The 22,814-nt window shown below is 38.3% G+C and overlaps 2 protein-coding genes across 4 annotated transcripts; one reads left to right on the top strand and one right to left on the bottom strand.

Moving 5' to 3' along the window:
• Nucleotides 1–1,708: 1,708 nt before the first annotated feature.
• Nucleotides 1,709–13,250, bottom strand: LZIC (leucine zipper and CTNNBIP1 domain containing). Of its 3 annotated transcripts, XR_014619060.1 has the most exons (9): nt 13,204–13,250; nt 11,987–12,130; nt 10,845–10,980; nt 9,682–9,780; nt 8,933–9,028; nt 7,096–7,177; nt 6,122–6,237; nt 1,919–2,035; nt 1,709–1,796 (listed from the first exon to the last, which is right to left on the bottom strand). XR_014619060.1 is itself a non-coding variant. In XM_084300104.1 (7 exons), exons 2-7 carry the CDS (start codon nt 12,085–12,087, stop codon nt 6,179–6,181), a joined length of 573 nt encoding a protein of 190 aa, XP_084156230.1. In that variant the 5' UTR covers nt 12,088–12,130; nt 13,204–13,250; the 3' UTR covers nt 5,826–6,178. The 3 variants fall into 3 exon arrangements, 2 of the variants coding, with proteins under 2 accessions (XP_084156230.1, XP_084156231.1); XM_084300104.1 differs by lacking the exons at nt 1,709–1,796; nt 1,919–2,035 and having other exon boundaries at nt 5,826–6,237; XM_084300105.1 differs by lacking the exons at nt 1,709–1,796; nt 1,919–2,035; nt 13,204–13,250 and adding an exon at nt 12,620–13,162 and having other exon boundaries at nt 5,826–6,237.
• On the top strand, nt 13,238–20,815 carry NMNAT1 (nicotinamide nucleotide adenylyltransferase 1). The gene is made up of 5 exons (XM_084300103.1): nt 13,238–13,305; nt 16,071–16,238; nt 16,739–16,922; nt 17,602–17,747; nt 18,340–20,815. Exons 2-5 carry the CDS (start codon nt 16,115–16,117, stop codon nt 18,738–18,740), a joined length of 855 nt encoding a protein of 284 aa, XP_084156229.1. The 5' UTR covers nt 13,238–13,305; nt 16,071–16,114; the 3' UTR covers nt 18,741–20,815.
• The last annotated feature ends 1,999 nt before the right edge of the window (nt 20,816–22,814 follow it).

Genomic DNA, 22,814 nt, shown 5'->3' with positions numbered 1-22,814 from the left:
CATACCCCACTGCCAGTTAATGAAGGTCTTAACATGAAAGCCTATGCAAAGAGCAAAACCAAGCTGTTGACAGCAACAGGAATGGTGCAAATATGTTGAGATCTGAGATCACTAGCATATACCCACAGCACAGCAGGCAGTAATGATTATTAATTATTTAAGAAAAGAACATAAGAGCACCAGCATAAGCTGAAAAAAAATATGCAGATGCATCGCTCTGGGATCCTCCAGTTGGATTACTGTTAATTAGCACAGCATATGAGTCTCAGGAAAATTTCCAAAAGCATCTTATGCCAGTAGGACCGTACAATTAGGCTATTGTCTGCACCCTTGCAATAGTGTAAGTTTTCTTCCTGATAGCATCATGGGCACCACTCCATTCAAAACTAAGTACTGCATAGCTCTCCTATCCTAGTTGAGCTGGGTGACAGCACAACAGTATTATACAATCATACGCCGCAAAATTTAATATCCTGGATTTATTTAGAAAGACTTTTGCGGACCAAGATACTAGAAGGCTTCCTAAACCTTTAGGAAATTTTATATTTATTTTCTTAAAACAATAGAGTATAAATCAGGCTTTGACCCACCTCAGTTTATCACCACCAACCTTACTCAGTTATGTTATCAAGTGAGGTGACAATTTCCTGCTGTAATAGCCACTTGTGTCAAAGGACATGCTGGATGCTCAAGAGACTAAAACTAACCCTAATCCTAACAGTAAACCAAACCATAATTATGACCCTAAGCCAACACATACGTCACCAATTTCTCCCATCAAAAAATGCTCCCAACGGAAGCCTTTGGGTAGACATGAACTCCCCTGGGAAGCTTTTATGTAACCCCACACACAACAGGACTCTGCGCTTTCTTGTTCTCCAAACCCTAACAACCCTAACCCTAATTACGACCCTAAGGCAACACATACGTAGCCAATTCATACATCTCCCATCAAAAAGTGCTCACACTGGAAGCCTTTTTGTAGACCTGTGTGAAGTTTTGTTTTTGCAGTGGAAAATTCCAGTGACTTTACATATTCAGAAGTGGTTGAACAGTGAGGTCTATGTTAAGCAGAAAAGGGGAAGGTCCCAGTGTCCCAAAAAAAGGGAGGATAGATAAGAAAAACAAGATGAGTAGTTTGATACTAGTAAAATAAAAAAATCATGAATCCCTATAGTCATGAGACAGGAAGGGGAAAAGAAAAAAAGGAGAAAGTAACATTTGGTCATATAAAATTGCACATATATGGTGTAGTAAAAAGCGTTGAGTAGTTTGTGAACCTGTAGTACTCAGCCAATGTGGAAACGTGAGGAATCAAGTGTTGGGTAATAGGGAAGATAAAGTTATGATATACTTTTGCTGTGTGCTCCTGCTTGCAGGACACCCACCATTGCTATAAAAATGCTATGCCTGAGCCTGTGTTATTGGCTACAGATTGTTTCTCACAATCAGAACTTTAAAATCAAGTTCTAATTAAGAAATCTGCTATTAAATCTATCATTAATACAATAAAATGTATTAAATTACAGTAGACGTTTCAGCGCATGATACAGCAATACATATATTCACTAACCTTTTGTCTTTTAAGATCTTGTTTCAGAGACTTATTATTCCAAAATGTCTTCATTTATCCTGGACACGTAGTGTCAGATACTTTAGGCCTGCCTCTTCAGGTGCTCTGAACATCAACAGCTCCCGTATGATTGAGGTGGAAGCTTGGATGTTTAAAAGTCACGGGAGTGAAATCTCGGGCAATAGCAAATCCACTAACTGTCCCTCCCTCGGGTGTAAAAACTCTATAAAGTCAAAAAACAAACAAACAAAACAGACCCACCCTGCAGCAATTCAAGGTGTCCCATTTTCCATTCTCCAGAGAGAATTGATATAAGAATTTACTTCCCTACCAGAAAAGACTTACCAGAACTCAGTAAGGGTGATATAAAAATGATGGACGTGGGGAAAATAAAAGATACCTGCAGGCTGATTTTCAGATCTTTACAACGTAAAAACTGTATTTGTCCTTACAGAGGCCACACTGGAAACAAAAATAAATGGTTATATTTTAATTTGGCTACCTTTTCAGCCACTAATGAAACAGCCTTAAATGAGCCTTAAACGCCTTGGTCTATAGGGTGTCACTAATACAAACAGTGTCATTAATACAGAATTCTGTCAAAATGAACTTGATTTTAACAGGTAAATAAACATGGTAAATTATAAATAAGGGGTTTCCTAAGAAATCTTGTATTTTTCCTTTAATACAAAAGTAACTTGCTACTTTTCCGTTCAAGATCAAAGAAGAGAAATAATACAAGACAACAAAAAACAGAAGAAACAGCATCTGAAGCTTCAATTTTCTCTCTAACACCCCTTATTTCAGCTCAGTACAGTCACTAGATTCACCCTATAGAGAAAAACAATTAGATAAGGGAGTTTACATGTGGCCAGAAAGAACTCTGGGCAACTTTGCTGATGCATTTAAAGCTACTGTACTTCATATTTTGTATTTCAGAAGTAAAATGGTAAACAAAAAACAAAGCACTTTTAATCTTCAAAGCAATTCATGATCAATGACAACTTCACAGCACTTGAGACTCAAGTATCATAATCTGTGAGATTCTGGGAGAAAAAAAAAAGCGCAGAGAATAAGTGATCTGCCTGACTCTAATGGTGAACCAGGGATGGAACTCAAACATCACAAGCTGGTATATTAAACTGCAAAGCTATACATTCATGTAGAATCTGTTCTTTTGTTAATGATTTTTATTTGAGCAAATGATTATTATGATAAATGGACTATGGCATTTTTTTTCCATCCCCAGCAGAAACATTAGAGATACTGGTGGAGGTAATTCCCAGGATTATTTGGCAAAATCTTTAGCATAGCACACCAATTAATCTTCCATGTCTCTAAAATTAATCTAACCACTTCGTGTAGGTTAGCTTAAATAACTGTCTGCTAGGGCCAACATATAAATAGGTTCATATTGGCAACAGATTCCTTGTAAATTACATTTGTAGTCAAGTTATTCTGCAGGAAATATCCAGCCTCTGGGTTAGAGCTGTGCTTTCTGTCTTGTGGCTTTTGAGAAGGGAAGTCTGGCCTGGCATACAGAATCTTTCAGTAATATTGATCATTAATCTCAGACTCATCTTGTCCATCTAAATCACAAGAGATCATTTCAAGAGCAGAAGGAGCACAACACTAAGAAGATATTCAGTCAGAAATCATTTTAATAGGAATTTTACAACTGCCTGCAGTACAGAAAATTTGAAAAAAATTTCAAAATATTTGCAAATCAATAAAAAAGTTTCTCCCGGAAACGTACGCACCTCTCTAAAACTGCAAGGAAAAAGATTTGCAAGTTATTGTACAGTAAACTTACTGTGATCTGCTGGAGTGAGATTTAATTTACATACTAATGCTGCGAGCAGTTTGGGAGGGGGAGAAGAGTTACTTAGCACCAGTAATGAGCAGAAAGGAAAAGAAGGCAGCAACAGTCCCCACGGACTGTTTTGTTTTCAATAATTTCAGACTGTCTAATAAAACCTTTAATAAGCTGTTCTCAGCTATAAAGCTGCAGTCAGCCTTTGTCAGAGCAGATAATACTGTCCCAGACAGGAAAATAGTTCTGATAGAATGCACAAAAGACCCCATCTAAATAAAAGCTTCTCAAAAAACAGAAATGAGAAGAAAGCCCATTAGTTAAATTAATGAATTATGCTGTCTATACTATATAGCCTTTAATTTCTAAAAGACTAGAATTCAAAAGGTTAACTACTGAAGCAAAATCATTCTGAAAAAACATTATCTGGTTTACTCCGATCCTAGTTTACAATTAGACAAACTTGCTTATTTACAGTGCAGTTATGCCCTATAAATGCAATCTACATTACAACTGATCATGTTAATTTTCTGTTTGTAATCTATGTTAACCACCTATCCTCTAAGTGACTATTATGTGTCAGACATTAACATCACAGTGGACTATTTACATTTAAGACTATTTTTACTCCACTCGGTTTAATGGCAGTTCTCAATGAAGTTCAGGTCTAGCTATAAGCCTAAAATACACACACTGCGGGTAAAACACTGACATTGCACTACATTAAGCACAGGATTCCTCAAAACAGTCACCTTCATTGCTGACAAATGCAACAATGCTGACAGCTCCACTGTTGCCAAAAACAGCCATGCCATCAACAACTGGTACTGAATCTACTCAACGTTTGGGTTTAAAAGTTGGTTTCTAAACCATTACCAGTTCTAAAATAATTTGATATTATTCTTACTTTCTGTACCTGAATTTCTTAATTTTTTATAACCCAAAGCACTACAAGATGGAATCTAGATACTTTTTCCCCTAGTAATTATTTCCTGCCTTATTGCCATTCTTTTCTTGCTAGCAACAAAGTTACTGCAACAGGAGTTAGTACATTTTGCAGATCAGCAGCAACAACATAAATTGAATTCAACAACAACTCAGGAAAACACTTAGCTTGTCATGGTTCTTAATGTATTCACAGAAACTCAAAACTTAAGATCATGTTTTTAGGAGGTCGCTTTTACCATGACAGCCAAAACCTCTGAATAAAGAGCCACAATTTCAGAAACACGCTTAAAAATTAAATAGGCACACTGTCAAAAAATAGCCTATCACCTTTACAATACAGATATAGATCTCTGTTTATCCTCTTTTTAATATTATTTTCTGTCAAGTTAGAATGAAGAGTCATGGCCTTTGATACTTAGTTATGTACTTTGCTCTTGTTTAAGAAAATACTAATTTAACTTAGAAAACACACATCATGTGTAGAGTTTAAGCAGCAAAGTGGTAGCTTTCCTCTCTTGAAACATTCCTGCCACATCTTATAGGAACAGGAACTGTCTGTCTGCAACTGGCTAGTTACACATTCTCTGACAGGTGCCAAATCCCAGAACAGTTGAGGTTGGAAGGGGCCTCTGAAGATCATCTAGTCCGACCCCCCTGCTGAGCAGGATGACCTAGAGGACATTGTGCAGGATGGCATCCAGGTGGGTTTTGAATACCTCCAGAGAAGGAGACTCCACAACCTCTCTGGGCAACCTGTCCCAGTGCTCTGCCCCCCCCCCCCCCCCCCCCCCAGTATTATATTAATGGCACATCGATTCACTTGCAGCCAAATGCTCCCTTTGATTTTAAAATCATCCTATAATCTGAAACTATTCAGGATTCTAACTTTCTTGTGAAAGCACTGACCTCTGCACAGCACCACCACCTGATAGACAGCTACAGTTGCATCAGTCATCTAAGAGAGCTTCCCACCCACCCCCCCCTTTTTTTTAAATTTGTTTCTACTTTAAAGTTATTCTATGCTATCTCAGAAATCCTGGGAAATAATGGTAGCATGCAGTTCTACACCAAGAGCTCAAATAAGAGGTCACAGAAAGGGCTTCTCATTGCCATTTCCTTGCAATGCCCTGTCATTTCAACACTGAAGGTTAAATTTCTCCAGAAGTCTCTCTACAGGGCTTCCATTGTTTGTCAATCAAGGCTGGGACACAATGACACTCATTCATGCACACAGTAAACAAGCAGACAAGGGCCAACGATTAGTATACAGTCTCATTTTGGTTCTTCTGCAAACAGTTTGTAGAAAGATGGTACTTAAAATAAGCTATGTCAGTTTTTAAAAGATGCAATGCACTCCTAGTATAAAATACTTAGTAGGGAGCCCAGACAGAAATTAAGACAACTTGAGAGCAACTTAAATAATCACCCAAAACATAACTCATTCATTAGGACTGTTCCTGAAAAAAGATCTGCTTGGTACAACCACATGCAAAAAAAAAAACAAAAGTATTTTAATAGTTAGAGAAATACACATTCAGAAAAGTTGAAAATAGCCGATTCTTTTCAAAGACAGTCATAACAAGGTTTTGTTTTTTGAGTACCACTTAGTGTTTAGCCTCAGAACTTATGTTACTGAGAGGTACACAGACACCAATGTTACCAAGTGCACTTTAAGGTTGTTTACTTCATGTCTTCTGTTTGAGAACCCAGGAGATTTAGGGTTTGTCGATAGGTTTTGCCCCCCCCCTTTTTTTTTGCAACATCTTAAAAATAGAAAAAACAATTACAATGACAGAAGTCCAATGCTGCTGACAACTGGAGAGACTCAAGCCTCACACACCTCTTCATTGTTTTGCCTTTTCTACTTCAAAACTTGCTAGAGCAAAAACTTTGTCTCCTGATCCTGTGAAAGGAAAAAATATTTCCAGTAAGTATTAGTAGAAATTGCATTTTAGAGAATTTCCTTACATACAACATAAATCAAGCAAAACATTTGAAATCAAAAGAAATCAAACCTGCATTTTGAAAAGTAGAACACTTGAGCTCATAAAAAGAAAAAACAGAGACATACTGATTTGGACAGCTCCAAAACTAACTATGTAGAGAGCTGCTAATGAAGCACCCTTTTGAACAACAGGGTTCCCACCTTGCCTGCACTCAGAAAGAGGAGCACTGGGAGTTCAGTCACAGAACTAGTTCATCTGTACCCTGACCTAGTCTGGCACATTCCTGCCATTCAAAGCTCTTTCATCCCAATTCTAACAGTAAAAATAGAATGAAGTGTCGTGCTTATTTAATGCATATTATAAATGAACTTTTGGTCTTGTCAACATGATTAGAGTTACAACAATCATGGCAAGAAGAGTGCTTTAAAGCTCTATTTTGACAGCGTGCCAGTAATTGCAGGGTTCTCTGCATCGAGCAGAGGAAAAGGCTCTCCTGAAGTTATTAATGCAAAAAAGTATTGTTTAACTGTACGAGCAATATGTCTGCTTGAGACAGAGCATTCAAGGCTTCAGCATTATGTGGAACACTTGCCTTTTTGTGGCTTTTTGGCACTGAGTTTATTTGCTGCATTTCTTTTCCCTGATGGGCAGTGTATCAGAGTTTCATTGTTAATAAAAATCAAAAAAAGCATGTCAGAATTTAATGGCATGAATCTTTTGCTTTTATTTTCTGTTTTCTAGACAATCATACGTATTTCTAGTTATCGCTGTTTGAAGAGGCAAAGAAATTGGATTTTATGCGAATGAAAACTTACCAAGGTCAGTGGAGACTTTCTCAAACTGGCTCAGGGCTGCACCGGCATTTGCTGACAAGAAGGTCTCCTCATCAGGTGTCAGCTAAACCAAAAAAGGCCGTAACTGAACTTGATACCTTAACTATGCATATCCCCACCGTATTCCCATCATCTCCATCATGAAATGTGACAGCTTACAGGGATTATCAATTTGCAGTTTTATCTAATACTAAAAGCCAAAGTAAAAATGCAAGCTACTGCCCTGCACTGAATTACCTTCCTCAATACCCTCTGTCAGTCCAGAAAGGACAGCGTATGCACCACTAGGTTTCAAGACCTCCACTGGTAATTTTTGTTGAAATGGTCACCCTGCATCTTTGTACCATCTGTAAAGGATGAGAACTACCTTTTTTTTTCTGTCATGTGGTCCATACAGTAAAGAGCTAAGCTCTCAGCTCACCTCCTATCATTTACTGACGAAAGCCAAAAGAGAGCCACAGCCAGCTTTGACCACATTAACAGTGACCTAGAAAACCGTCTCTTCCTTTAAAGTGCTGTAAACCATCGGTGACATTTACACATGTAGATTTTGCTTTCATGTTTGTGTTCTGATGCCTTGGTGACAGATGCCCATAAAATATTTACAATAATGAAGCAATAACCTACATTTGAAAGGTTCAGATATCTAAGTTAAAATTCACTCATTTGAGTACCTCAGATACATCCTTATTAAAGCGAAGAAGAATTAAATGTGTCAAACTACCCACAGCATTTGTGTCAATTTAACAATTAAAAATACAGGCTACAATAGAACATCAGGTACAAACATTTAGAATCATGTCAGATGTAGGGAAAAACTACTAGTTACCTGTCTTTGCTGTATTTCGTAAGCAAGCATCGAACTACCTAACATTTTGCAGTACTGTGCAGACAAACACATAATATTTACCAACATTTGTCACGTTCAGAACAGATGAGAAACCACTATCCTGGGAAGTCCTCTGTGAAGTACGTGACCGATCATTTTAAAAGATAGAGACTGTCAAAGCATAACAGAGTGGCTTGTCTGTGGTGACCCAAGGAACTCATGCCAGGACCTTTGGGTAACTTCACAGATTCCATTCATAATCTTAATTAGATGTGAATCTTAATTAAATGTTTCCAAAACACTTTTTTTCCTCTGACAGTCTAACACGAACAATATTCTGAGGAAAAGCACTTGCTAATATCACCTACCTGGAACGTACCTCCCTTTAGTACCACACTTGGTATTTGCCATCACATTCCCTCATTTACTAGGAAAGTTTAACTACAGAGATACACTCATTTTCTTCATACCCCTTCAACAAGAAGAAATAACTTCTCTTCCTCCCTCTAGCGGTAAAAAAACACACCACACACACACAAAAGCAGGATTGTTCTGCACACTGATGCGATTATTGGGGAAATACGTTTAACATCTACATCTCAAATGTGTATATCTCACACCAAGGAACAGATATTATCAACAATACAAAACTGAGTTAAAGCTCAATGTGTGTCAAAAGTCTGACAGCTCTTGCTAGGTGGACAGGAGGTAGTTAGCTAGTAAAAGACTTGTATTGCAGTGTTCGTATCATGATCTTGTAGGAACTTTTATGTGATTCACTCCTATGGCCCAACAAAGACCGTTATAGTCTTATATAAATGTACAATACTATTTGGCATGTTTAGTAGCGAGTGCTTCAAGACATTTACTATGAAAGCAAGCTACATTTTATGATTTGTTCATAAAGAAGTTATTTCTTCTTTTAAGATTTGTCTTCAGTATACAGATAAAACGTCTATTCACCAGCTAGCTTTCATGCTAATGCTTTACCTTCTCACCAAGCTTTCTGAGGGCGGTCAGGATTTCAACTTTCTGTTGCGTGTATAGGTCTCGTCCCAACTTTCCAACCATTAAGTCTCTGTCCATCTGGAAACAAAAGAAAAAAAGCAAAACATATAAACCTCTCAGCAGTTTCACTCAATAAAACAGCATGACCACTGCAACAGCCTAAACATACCATCAGTAAGCATGGTACCCATGGAAGTAAGGGACAGACCTACCTATACTTCAAAAGATGGCTGCACATTTTTTCTGACATTGCGCAGATACTCTGCACCTGATGTGCAATTCATTCAAAATTATGGATTCACACATCACTGATACACAAGGGAATCACATTTCACTTAATCTAAATCTCAAATTCAGTCATGATCTGAAACATGAGTGCACTCTCCAGCCCCTCAACACAATTCCAGATTCAAACTCTTCAGATCTTCCATCTGCAATTATACTCAGCTCACTTTCTGTTAACCATATTTTTGTTTTGAAATAGCAAGATAGAGAATAACTCATATACATTGTTGTCCCCATTACCACAATAAACATTTGAAATTGGACAAACTCTGAAAGATAACTTCTTTATTTCCTCATGATGCTACCACCAAGCTTCCTAACACACTTGGTACTCTCATTGCAATCATTACAAATATGTATATATACAATATTACAAATATTGATATATACAAATATATCAATCTAGTTCAAATAAACTGTTCTTAAAGCAAAACAGAAACCTTCACCTCTGCCAACCTCGTCCTCAATTGCCTTGGTTGTTTCTTTGCAAACAATCTAATTACTTCTGGAGTTTTAAATGCTTGGCTGATGGCTGCTTGTATTGCCTGCAAGGAAAAGTACAAGAATGACCAGAACTAATAGCAATCATAAACTATAGCTGCATGACAAGATTAATGAAGGCTGGAAAGCATCATTAGTATCCTCTGCATCGTTTGATAAGAGAGCTTTTCTTTGTTTGCATAACCATAGAACTTAGATGAAAAAAATATCCAACATTTACGCAGGGCTTGAAAAATCCGCTAATTGGTGCAATTATTCTGAGAAAAAGATGTGCAACTTTTAATTAGAGTCCAGGTCTTAATTAAATTTCCAACATCTTCCTGATATCATCAGGACACAAGTGAATGTGCTGTGCTATCTTAAGCAGTTTTTATGCCCACACTGACAATTACAGTTCTAAGAGTAAGCAGAATGTAATTGATGAGGTCAATCTCCCGTTGCTATTCAAAATACTCTACAGAATATCAGAGCTATTATATTAAATCTCACCACAGTTATTTTTCGACAAACCATGATATCTCTGGAAACAAAACTCAAAACATAGGGCTCGTCAGGAACAAATCATGTTTTCATTAAACACTTGAAAAGACAGAAAATGGATCAGAAGTTTGTTAGTCAACATAAAATAAGATCAATACACCAGAAGAACTTGAATTTACAGTCACCATTAGTCTTTTCATTTGGACTGGGATGACTCTCTGAAATACAAACCAGAACGTATGAAATGCTATCCTTATCCTTCTTAACAAATAGGCAAGAACTTCGTTTCTCACCATATATTGTCCTGGATTGTCTCTCACACCTTTTAAATTATTTAGTAACGTTTTCTAATATTCAGGCCCTGCAGTTTCCCACATTTTTTTCTACAATGTTATCACTGATACTTTTTTTCCCCCTCCTGTTTTAAAATGAAGAGACCTAACCAAGTACACACACATGCATTAAATAATAAAAGCATTTAGTGCAGAGATGCAGGTTTCACATGCCCCTGTATAGATATTATAACAGACCACTTAGATTTATTTCCTGTTTTGCTGAGTCCAGGCAGAATCCAACCTACTTTTAATAACACATCAGTCAGACAGATCTGAGTAAGAATCATCTTTACCAGTTGCATGCCACTGAGCTCATCCACCAAAGTCATATCTCCAGACATAATCTTCTTCAGTGAGTCATTGATCTCACTCAGCTGTTCTAGAGTTTCTTTCTTTGTTTCTTCATACTCATCTGCATCTAGTTCCTCTCTAAAGAAGAGCCAACAAGATGTATTAAATCACAGGATTAAAACTGAGATGTCCTTTTTTTCCATATTACATCATGGCGTATCACGAAGCACATATCCTCAAATAGCAATAAAAATATTCACAGCACTTAACGTTATTCCACTTCTAGCCCTCTTAGCTGTTATTTGGCTCATGAATATGAGTTTGCTTCTTGTTTTTGTACCTCTTCATAGCTGTCCATGCAGTTGTGTTGCTTGTACAAATTCATTTGCGTAAAAAGACAGTGACAGCTACGAGCTACTAAGCACATGGTGCAACGTTAAAAAATTTATTTGGAATCTCAACAACAAAATGCAGTGAGATTGCCTTACTTAAAAGTAAGGTGGATCAAATTATCTGAAAAGCCCACCTCCTCACTCCAAAACCATCAAGTGATTCAGGCAAAAAAAAACAACAAAAAACGTCAACCCTTAATCCTGCTGCTTAAGCCTTGGTAAACTCAAAGAATGACACACAGAACTGTTCTTGAAAATACAGGTTTTTTTTTTCTATCTCAAACTTTACTAGCCTACAAAGAGCTAAACAGTCAGGAGTATCACATGAAGATGTTAAACAAACTATGGAAAAATATCCACAACCAAATCTATAATTATAAGACAAAGCAAAATAAAAGCATGCAAAAGCAAATAACTGATATTTAAAAAGTTTGTATGAAAACTGAGAATTCTGTGAACAACTACTGCAAGTTAACAAGTCCCACTGAAATATAAAATTTCAAAGAAAATAGTAATGAATATTTTTGCCCTCATTCTCCTCAGGAGGATAAAATGACCTTAATAAAAAATGTTTTTTTCACATCACTTTTACTACTTAATATTAACATCCTATTGTAATTTTTTAAAAATAAAGCCACATCAAAACACAAAGCCAAAACAAAAAAAAAAGACTTTTGAAAGGTACAGTTCTCTTCTGTCAAACACTTAAGAAAAATATTCCCATTTAAGAGGAAAGCATCTACTTTTATTACCTGCATTCCTCCAGATCTTGAAGCTGCTGCATTAACCTATCCAACTGCTCTTCCAAGTTCTGTTTTAGTTTAGTGGTCTCTGTTGTTCCTCTTGAAGCCATTTTCAGTTTTCATAAGAAAATCCAAAGTTGTTACATAACACTCCTAGGAGAAAGAACGCATTACTGTTATGTATCAACACCTTAAAGCACATTTTAAAGTGATCCGATTGATCAATATATTGATGACAGAATGTCTAATAAAAGCACTTTGAGATCCCAGCAGCAGAAATACTGGAATATTAGGCTGGGTCTACAAGATCGTTGTTTTTGTAGCAGGAAATCATTCGCCAAGATAGTAACTCAAACAGCCATATCACATAGAAACATCTCCAAAACCCAGCGTCAGTTACCAAGTGACTTTATGCCTCTCTATAAAAAAACAGCAAGCTCTTATAGAATTCTTTAGGTTGGAGAAGACCCTTAAGGTCATCAAACCAAACCATCAACATCAAGTCCATCAGGAAACCATGTCCCTAAGTCCATGTCTCTTCAATACCTCAATACCTCCAGGGATGGTGACTCTGCCTCCCTGGGCAGCCTGTTTCCATGCCCAACCACCCTTCCCGTGAAGAAATTCTCGCTGATATCCCACCTAATCCTCCTCTGGCACCAACTTGAGGCCGTCTCCTCACATCCTACAACTCCTCAATTTTTATTCTTCACCTTCTCTACAACCGCCCCTCGCAAAACAACTTAAGAGCCAAAAACCCAAATTTAGGAGCCTGAAGCACGTAAACACCCCACTTGAAACCATTAGCTGCAGAAAAACAGAACATTCTAGAGAAAATCCCTGCTTTTTGGATATTCAATAGGCCAAGTGGCCTGAGCGCAGCGATCCGAAGGCTGCACCCAGCCGAGACGCCGGCTCCCCGGGTACCGAGCAGGCGGCCCCCAGCACCCGCACGGATGCCACCGGCACCCCCCGGGCTCTGGAAAGCACCCGGGGAGGCTCCACGACCCTCCCGAGTACCACGGCGAAGCGGTAACGGCGAAGGGCTGAGGGAGGAGACGGGGAAAGAAGCAAGGCCGGCAGCGCCCGGCAGGGAGGGGAGGCCGCAGGGGTGCCCGCAGGCAGGGAGGGGAGCGCGGAGAGGGATCCGAGCCCCTCCGGGATCTTCTGGGATCCTCCGGGATCTCTCCGGGATCCCCCCCGGTTCCCTCCCGCCGCCGCCTCACCTGGGGCAGGCCGGGAGCGGGGCGCAGCGGGGCCGCTTCCGGAGCGCCGGGGCCACGGAGATGGCGCCGCCCGCAGCGGCTCTGGGAGCAGGGAGGGCCCGGGTAAGAGCCGGGGGGATGCAGGGGGCCGGGGAGGGATCGAAGGGACCCCGGGGGGCCGGGCAGGGCAGGCCGGGCTCTCGTGGTGGGGGTGGCTGCTGGAACGGGCCGGGTAGCGGCGGGCCCAGCGCGGGGCAGCTGGTAGCGGAGCTTCCTTTTGTATGCTGGCGGTGTGATGGGTCTGAATCTTTCTGGTTTTTTTTTTTTGGTTGTTTTTGATAAATGGGTGTTTTCCTCGGAAGTGTGGAGGTGGTAGGCCGAGGCGGACTCACCGCGCTGCCTGCGCACCCGTGGAAGCGAACAGCGTGGGGTGCGGGACCGGGCCAGGATCCGCTGTGGGCACATCCCGGGGGGGGTCTGTGCAAATACGTGTCGGGTGTCAGGGCTGCGAGTGGTGCATGCTACATGAAATCACATACAAACATGCCGAGACTTTAATATAAACATACATGTAAAGGGTCATATACATTACATTGCACTTTTTTTTCCTTATGAAAAAGTGAAAATGATCCACGGCATCCTATGCTTGCAGAAGCAATAACTGAGCACAACTTTACCTTCTTTCTTTTTAAGCCTCTACAGAGGGATTTTACTAACATTTTATGTAGTACTTGATATCAGGGAGCAATAACGGATGTGGCTGTTTGCAGTGTTGTGAAACAAACCACACTTAACTGACTGCACATAGCTCGTACCAAAGAGTTAGCGCTGTATGAAGGTCATTTCGTACAAAGCAGGTCCCAGCTCTGTAGGTACTCTGCTGGGTATAATGATGACAAACTAGCGTCAGTAATCACAGTGATACCTCCTGTCATCTGCGCTGCTCTCCACATCAGCCATGTAGCTGTTTTCTATGCAAATGGTCCTAGACAGAGGATGTCAATGCAGATTAGGAGGCTGAGAGTACGGGCAAACTGTGATGTTCTTAATTTCTGTGCAGATATGCAGTGCTGCAGGTGATTTTATGCTGCAATACCTGTCTGTTTCTAAAGAGCGCAAAAAAGGATGAAAAAGGACGTTTGACTAACTCAAGAAGGCACTATACATTTTCATCTTAAAATCTTCAATTTTTCCCTTACCTTATTTTTTTTTTTTTTAAGCAGAAAATCAATCCTTTTCCAATTTGTGGTATGAGTCACTTTCTTTAGCAAGTGGGGCTTTATGCATTACAAAGGCAAGTCCAACTCCTTTCCTTGCCTGTTCCCATAGTAACTCTTCGAGCTGATGCCCCTGTGAAGACTGCATTCCAAGTAACACCAAACCCTTCGAATGCTGAACTACTGTGCAATAATAAAGAATATTTTAAAAGTTTGTGAAACTCAAAAGCACAGAAAAGTACCAAAACTTGCAAAATGTACCTCGTAAGATGCCTTGCAAGATTTCCTTTTATTCAAGGGCTATTTGATGTTAGTAGGTAGGAGCTGTTAAAAGATTCAGCTGTGATGAGATATATCACCACTGTGGCAGCACTGAGCATTGCTGTTTCTTTGCAAAGAAGACTGATCATGAGGCTGACCTTGTGGGATTTTTCCAGGCAGATTGTGCTGTAGAAATAATGGCAGACCATTCAGTGCTCAACCCCAGTGCCTCAGACATCTCACAAACAGTAACAAGCAGCAGAATGGCCCATAATATATTCCAGTTTTCATTTGCTTGTTCAGGGCCAGCCTAGGAGAAACCATTGTGGCAAGCCAGAATGTTCTCATGAAACCCTGAGGAGCAAAAATCCATGCAGTGGGAGCAGAAATGAAAATGATGAGTGGTGAAATTTGCTTGTTTTCACCAATTCTTAAACATCTTTCTGAAACTCAAGTTGCAGAATTGGAACAGTGCAACTGTATTTTTAAAAGGGAAAAAAAAATCTGGTATTTAATTGCAGCTTTCACTAAACTTTTTTAAATTCATTTTTCTTCTATCATTAGTTTCACCGGTATACACAGTACCTGCTTTCCACAAAACCAAGTAGATTGGTTGTTTTCATGTTTAGGCCATAGCACTATCTTGCATACTAGGAGCATGTAAAATAAATCCCAAAGAAATGTTAACCCTCCTCTCTTCCAGAATTTAATTCAATATAATGTTAATTATGTAGATTTTGCTGAAAATAATCACTGCAAGTTACAGCAGTAGCACTGGGAACTCTCAGAGGATATTCTATTACCCACTCTTAGCACCAGAAGTAAGGAAGTTATTTATAAGGAAGTTCCCTGCAAATGTGTCTCTCGGCACTTGATTGGCATTGGCATCTGAAAAAAAAAAACAAAACACAAAACCAAACAACTATGACATTCTAATAAAGTTTGTCCTGGAATTGGAGACCTTAATCTCTCCTCCTGATTTTTTTGTTTGGTTGTTTTTTGTTTATTTTTGTTTGTTTGTTTTTTTGCACAAGCTGCTTTTCTTTCGAGTGGGCAGTACACTAGCTTCTCTTTTGATGAGCTGTCCATTTTTAATTAACTTCTAAAGGTGCTTCCATCTCTTGCATATAGGAGGGAATTACAACTGCCAAGCTAACACATGGACAAGGCAAAGTTAGGTTCACGTATCTATTACATATGTTGTCCTCCTTGCATTCTATTCAGGAATAACAAGGAAGAACTAGAGGGAGTGTTTTTAATCTCTTAAAAGCTGGATAATGCAGTATCACATGAACGATCACAAGCCAAATGCTGATGGGGGGAAAATACAGTGATCAATTTGCCCTTGAAATCATCTGCTTATTGGCAGCACAAATTAGTAGAAATAATTATTTTTGATCTCTCTCACAGTAACTAGGCCCAACGTTCTCCTCTTGGCTCTGTAGCTGTGAGGAATGGCTATGGAAGATCCCGACAAGAAGACTGAATTAGTACTGCTGGCCTGTGGGTCCTTTAATCCCATTACCAACATGCATCTCAGGCTATTTGAGCTGGCTAAAGACTATTTTGATGAAACAGGTAGGATGGTAATTTATATCATTCAAAACAGCTCTCTATCCAGACACTTAAATGTTAAGGTGAATATTTTGTTTATGCCTGTTTGACAGTGATAGATATTTTTGGAAAACTGATTAGGTATTGAAGCTAGTATGAGTATGTATCCTACTGACTCCTCTAGGCTAAATACAGTCTCACTTATTTGCTGCCTTTTACTAATTCTAATGAACTAAAGCACTGGTTTTATAGTTTTTCTGTCTGAAATCAGAAAAGCATGAGCAGATGTCATAGAGATATATCTTTCTAATATTTCTTATTGAATATTTAATTGTGCCTCCTTGTACAGTGGCAAAAATATACCGTACTTTTCCACTGGGCTAGTTATTAGAGCTGTCACTGATGTTCTTAAAGACTGCAGTGAACAATGAGTGTGTAATAGTTTAAATACAATACTGTGGAAATAACATCTGCTCAGCCACTTTTCATGTTCTTGTATGATATGCTTTTTTTTTCCCCCACAGGAAAATACAAAGTAATCAAAGGAATAATTTCACCAGTAAGTGACGCATATAAGAAGAAAGGTCTGATCAGTGCTGATCACCGAGTAACCATGGCAAAATTAGCGACCAAAAACTCAGATTGGGTGGAAGTTGATGACTGGGAAAGCAGCCAGAGTGAGTGGGTCGAAACAGTAAAAGTTTTAAGGTATTCTTCTGTAAAATCCTAAAAGTTTTAAGAACCTATAGAATAATAAGGAATGGTGTTAGCTCTTGCAAGTTAGACTAACCCCAAATCATGTGAATAAATAAACTCAGTGAAGTCAAAAGTACTATTTGTATAAACATTGTAAGTGAAGGATTGCAATGTTAGTTATGAACGTACACCAAATGTGCCTGAGAACAGCTTCTAAGACAATATATTTTTTCTTAGGCTTTATTTAGTTTTTGTGCTGAAAAGATATTCCTAAGAAAAGACAAGAGACTAGAATAGGGTGGGCATAAGCTATGCAAGCTTCTCTCATTTGATTTTGTTTGTGCTATGCTGCCAATTTGTGTATTTAAAGGCTAGCATGAGAATCATCTAAAGTAATATATTTTCTTTTTTTTTTTTAATGTTTTTTGCTCTTTCAGTCACTGCTACTTAACTGAGGTTCTTCTTTTTCTTTAAAAACAAGGAAACAAACCTTGTAGTTGTTGCTTTGAAATCTCTGCACTTTTACCATCTTATAAGCCAACTCTCAGAAGTCTTTCCAGCAGATCAGTTCTTGGATGGGTTTTCTGTGAAGACACTACAAGAGGAAGTGGTGAAAGGTTATTTAGTAGATAATACTCTTCCCTATATTCTCTTGCATCTTTAAAATATCTTAAATACCTCTGTTTTGCAGGTACCATCATCAAAAGCTTTTGTCTTCTGATCCCACTAATAGTCTGCAGAATGCTTTACCTTTAACAAAGCCAGGACGGAAGAGGAAACAGGAACCAAATAGACACGACCCTATTAAAAAGAAAACTCAGAGTCCAGATATAAAAAGTTAAGTCTATTTGCAAATTAAATGCTTAACAATAGTTGCTATTTCAAGGGAATTGTGTTGATGAGTAACATTTTTTATGCTACTTCTTGTTTCTGATTTTAGTGAAAAAGGTTACTCATCTAGATTCCAAAGCATAAAATGGTGGGTTTTGTTTGTTTTTTTCTTTCCTTTTATGCAATCCCCTTCACCTCTTGCCATGCAAAAGCTAGCTCCTCTTCTGTAACTCTATGGAGTGTCACATAAAGTTTTAAAACCATTACAGTATCCCTTCCTAATTAGTTATTCTGAAATCCTCTCTAGATTTTCTTTTACTTTGATCCTCTGATTGACTCACCCCAAAGCTAAATAAGCATATTAGAGTATATTTTCTGGTCCTCTTGAATGAAAAGGCTTCCATAACCTTTTGTCAGAGAAACCTTGTGTTACGGCTACTAATTGTAAACTATATGCTCTGAATACATATATATATATTTTAATTTCATCTTAACCAAGATAGGAAGAGTTGGCCTAGATATTAAATGTCCCCATCAAGCTAGCTAAAATCTGGTGGACTAAACAAAGCCTAGTTTCTCATTTATTTTTCTTTTTAAGGTACCCCACAGATTAAACTGCTTTGTGGAAGTGACGTGCTGGAATCCTTTGGGATCCCCAACCTGTGGAAGTTGGAGGACATCACTGAAATTGTGCAAAATCATGGCCTTGTATGCATCAGTAGGGCTGGAAGCAACGTTCAGAAATTCATCTACGAATCTGATGTTTTGTGGAGACATAAGAATAATATTCACCTTGTGGAAGAATGGATCACAAATGACATTTCCTCCACCAGGATCAGGAGAGCACTGCGGAGAGGCCAGAGCATACGTTACCTAGTGCCTGATGTAGTTCTGGCATACATAGAAAAAAATAATCTATATAATCTAGAAAGTGAAGACAAGAATGCTGGGGTTGTCTTAGCTCCCTTACAAAAATACGCAAGTGATTCCAAGAACTAACAGGCACTATACAGCAAATTTACTTTCTGCTGTGAAAAGGTACTAGTCGGTACAGGTTTGTTTTTTTTTTTTAGTTTTTATTTTCTTGTTTGTTTTTGGTGACTTTTTTATTAAATAGCAGGCAAATTCTGTGGCTTTAGTAGACATGTAGTTGCTGTTGAGGTTTGGTTTGCTTAAGAATTGGGCCCACACAATCTTTTTTAAAAATCCAGTTAGAAGATTTTCACTTTTAAGCATGTTGTCACAGTTCATGAACTAAATACAAGAATTCACAGCAGTATATGAGAATTACAAATTGATGAACAGATAAATGAAAATGTTCTGATTTGTTTTAACTCAGGCTGCTCTGACTGCTATTTATAAAATAGGAACACAAATGTTTTTAATAACTCACAGTGCTGTAAGTAATAAATCCATTTCATTTCAAAACATACCACTTACTGATAGTAAATCCCTATAATTACTACTACTTTTTAAGTTGCTAACATATGATGCAACTTAAAGAAATAATTTAGCTGTACCCTGGAAGGGAAAAACTTACTCCTGGCTGAAATGGCACTAGATAGGTCATGCTTTTAGTTGCCTGCCTTTCAAATATGAAGCCCGTTTACTCGCTCTCACACAGTTTGCTCCCCAAATTGGCTTGTGCTTTACTTTTCCATTCATGTTTCCAGAGCTGTAGATTCAGTTCAACAATGTTTCTCATAAGAGGATGGACCTACTTCAGAAACTGGTGTATGGCCATTGATTTAATGGAAAGAAGTTAATAATAGTGTCACTGCAGATTCTCAGACAGTTGTCCCTTTATTTCAAATAATAAATGAGCCTTTACTTTTGAGCCAAATATATGTACCTAGATATGTTTTTATGTTAGTGGAGTTGAAAAGAAATAGTAGGACACTAATACTGTTCATAAGTGAAATGTTTTTCTTTGCTGGAAATCTGGTTTAGAATCTAAAAACATATTGTCTGTATGAAGTGAATATAAACTAAAGAGGCACTGTGAATGTCATGGTAATATAATTCTACCTCCCTTTCTTTGCTGTCATCCCATTTTTGGTTTGGATTATGTGCCTTAATAAAAATGTCAAGGTTTCCAAGACACAACCTAACAGGTCAACAGCTTTTTCATACTGTCTCCTCAAGACAAATCTGTTCACATGTTTCAGATCAACAAAGCCAACAGAACATGAAGTTCTTGGTGTGCAGAATGTAGGTGGTGGTGGGCAAGACTAGAACCATGGACTTGCTTTGGGATCATAACTGTGATAACCTGTCATCCCTATTCCCTGGCAGGTGATTCCCAAAAAAGAATGCAGAGGTGTGGCCTTCACTGAGAGCTTAGGGTGAATCTGGAAGCCAGAAGCCAAACACAGAACATCACGGGTTGCCCTAGAATGTGCAGGGCTCATATAGAACCCATCAGGAGATTAAAGACTCTAATGGGAGAACGTGTAACCTGCAGTGGAGCTAGGATCACACATACGAACCTGGAGCCTCACAATATTATAAAAGTACCATGTACTAGAACCTCTGTTCTGCTAGCTGTGTAAAGGTGGCCATCTGTGGTGGTTTTACTTGGGTGGGCAGCTGAGTTCCACTACAGCCACTCTCACTCCCCCTCTTCAAAGGCACACCATCTACAGGTAATGTACAAGGAAATCTTTAGTGTAACAAAATCAAGGCACAGCTTAGAAGGTCATCTGTAACTCTTCTGTGACATAGAGTAGCATCACAGATAGTAGTTTGTTTTTTTTTTTCTCCTTGGTGATTTCTGCATCAAATGTGCTCAGTGCCATTTTTTCCCTTAGAGCTTAGGCAAGCTTACACAGTCTTTTGATAATGAGGCTGGGTTCATGTATCATCAACAGTTACAAAGGCACTGAAGGACATATTAAGCCCCTATGTCACACCTTAGCATCAAACTGCCATTGAAGATAAACTATATTATTGATGGTGCATGTGAAAGGATAAGATCTATGTTATTCTTTCGTCTGTTGTCTTTCTTGATGGTTGACAAGAAGAGAGAGCAGGAAAGTGTTATTTTCAGCATGCACGTCAACAAGTGTGCTTCTGAATAAACAGAGCAGATATTTCCAGTAGGAAAGCACCCCATTTATGTGGTCACTTTTCAGAGTAAAACTGCACTTTAGGTTTATTCTTCCAAATAATTACATTGTTATATATTGGTGCACTGTGTAATTCTAGAGAAACTGCATATTTAACAGGATGTTTATAAAGCCGTGATCTTCAGACAGTTATTTCACTGCGTTTTAATGTAGTTATATGTGATGAGTCTTCTGATAAAATAAATTGCATGCAGTATGATAATTTTAGTCATTAACCAAATCTGATGTTTGATGACTGCATAACTTTTAAGTAGTAATGATGTCAGTATGGTTTTGTCTATACAAAACAGAATATTGGTCAAAAATCGTGGTGAATATGGATCTTTTGTTTTACCAGTGGGATCCAGAAATCTCCCTATCACAACACTAGAAGTAAACATATACTGACAATCTGCTGTTCCGATCAGTTCTAAATATCGGCATCACAGTTAATAAGGTGTCATATTCTGAAACGTTCAACTAGTAAAACATGCAAGAGTTGACTAAGTCTAAGAGAGAATGTATATACTTGTAAGGTTTGGGAATCATGCAGTTCATTGAACTTCGTTATAAAAGAGTTGTAATGCATTCACAGATATTCTGCAAGAAAAAAATGAGGCTTGCTTTCTTGACATTATTGCTTTTGGTTCTACTCTATTCAGAGAACATAGGGTCCTTATACCACAAAAGTAATTCAGACTCAAATTATTTTACAAATACTGCAACAGCAGTAGGAACCATTTAATTTACTTCTGTAATGAGGCCACATCATTGGCAGAATGTTTTATAAGCTCAGTGCTGAACAACAATTAAGATGGACATGGAAAATATATCTTTCCACAAAAAAAGAAAAATAGGGGAAGATGAAATGAACTATCACAGGAGGTGGCCAAAACACTAGGGAGTTCTCACAAAGTTGCATACACAGTTCCTTGGCTTAGTCTTGAAATAGTTACCTGAGTATCCTCCATAAATCTTAGTTCGAGATTTTGAACTGATTTACAGAAAGAAGCACCACATCCTGGGCAATCAGCACAATCTTAATTTTCAGCTAAAAAGTTAATCCAGACTTTTGGGGAGGATTTATACTAGTACCGACTTCTCTTTACTTGGAAGAGTCAGTAGTATTGCAACAGTGCTCTTTTAGTATTGTAACCTTGTAATAACAAATTGTGGGTGAAATGCTACTACTGGAGTCCAGGGGAAACATTAATTTGCATTTCTCTGTACCATTCCCAGTTTAGTATAGGTTAGAGAACAATATCCAACTGCAAACAGGAAAGAAGCTTTGACGTCCTAATTTCCTACTCACATGATTCTGTGAGTCATATAGGTCAAACTGTCAGCTCCAAAAATGTAGTTAAAGTTCAGTGAAACAATTTTCTCTGCAAAATATTATCCTTTTGTTCAGCCTGACCTGAATCAGTGACCAGGTAAATGTAGTAGCTGTAGGTGATTTTTTTCACTCAAGATTCAGAATACCAAATTCTCGTTTTACTAGCAGCAGTTAAGATTTCCCTTGTCCATCAATTTTGTTTTTTTCTTTCAATGTAGCCTTCACTGTCATGATCGTTATTGTCCCATCTGACAAATTAAAATGTAGGATTAAGCTGATGCTTAAAACATATGCACAATTTTAGGAACTGTTGTTTTCCCCATTTTACAGATAAGAAACTCCAGTACTTCAAAATTCTAGACTGCTTACTATTTCAGGGTTATAAATTCCCATTTCTTTTTAAATGTACTTTGTAAATTGTCACAATTAGGCGTACAGTTTGCAAAAAGTGGCCACAGATGGAAGAACTGCAGGTGACTGGAGAATTGTATGTATTCTGTAGGAATTCAAGTCTTATTTCTAAATTCCTCACATATCATTTCCCTTTGAAGTGTTCTTCTATTCATTTTTCAAAATATATGACTGGGTCATCACTTAAGGAATTTATTTCACTGTGTTGAAGTCTAATAT

Source organism: Netta rufina, assembly GCF_964035555.1.
Source record: "Netta rufina genome assembly, chromosome: 22".
Taxonomy (NCBI): domain Eukaryota; kingdom Metazoa; phylum Chordata; class Aves; order Anseriformes; family Anatidae; genus Netta; species Netta rufina.
Note: the sequence above shows the minus strand (reverse complement) of the source record. Positions and strands in the feature narration are given on the sequence as shown.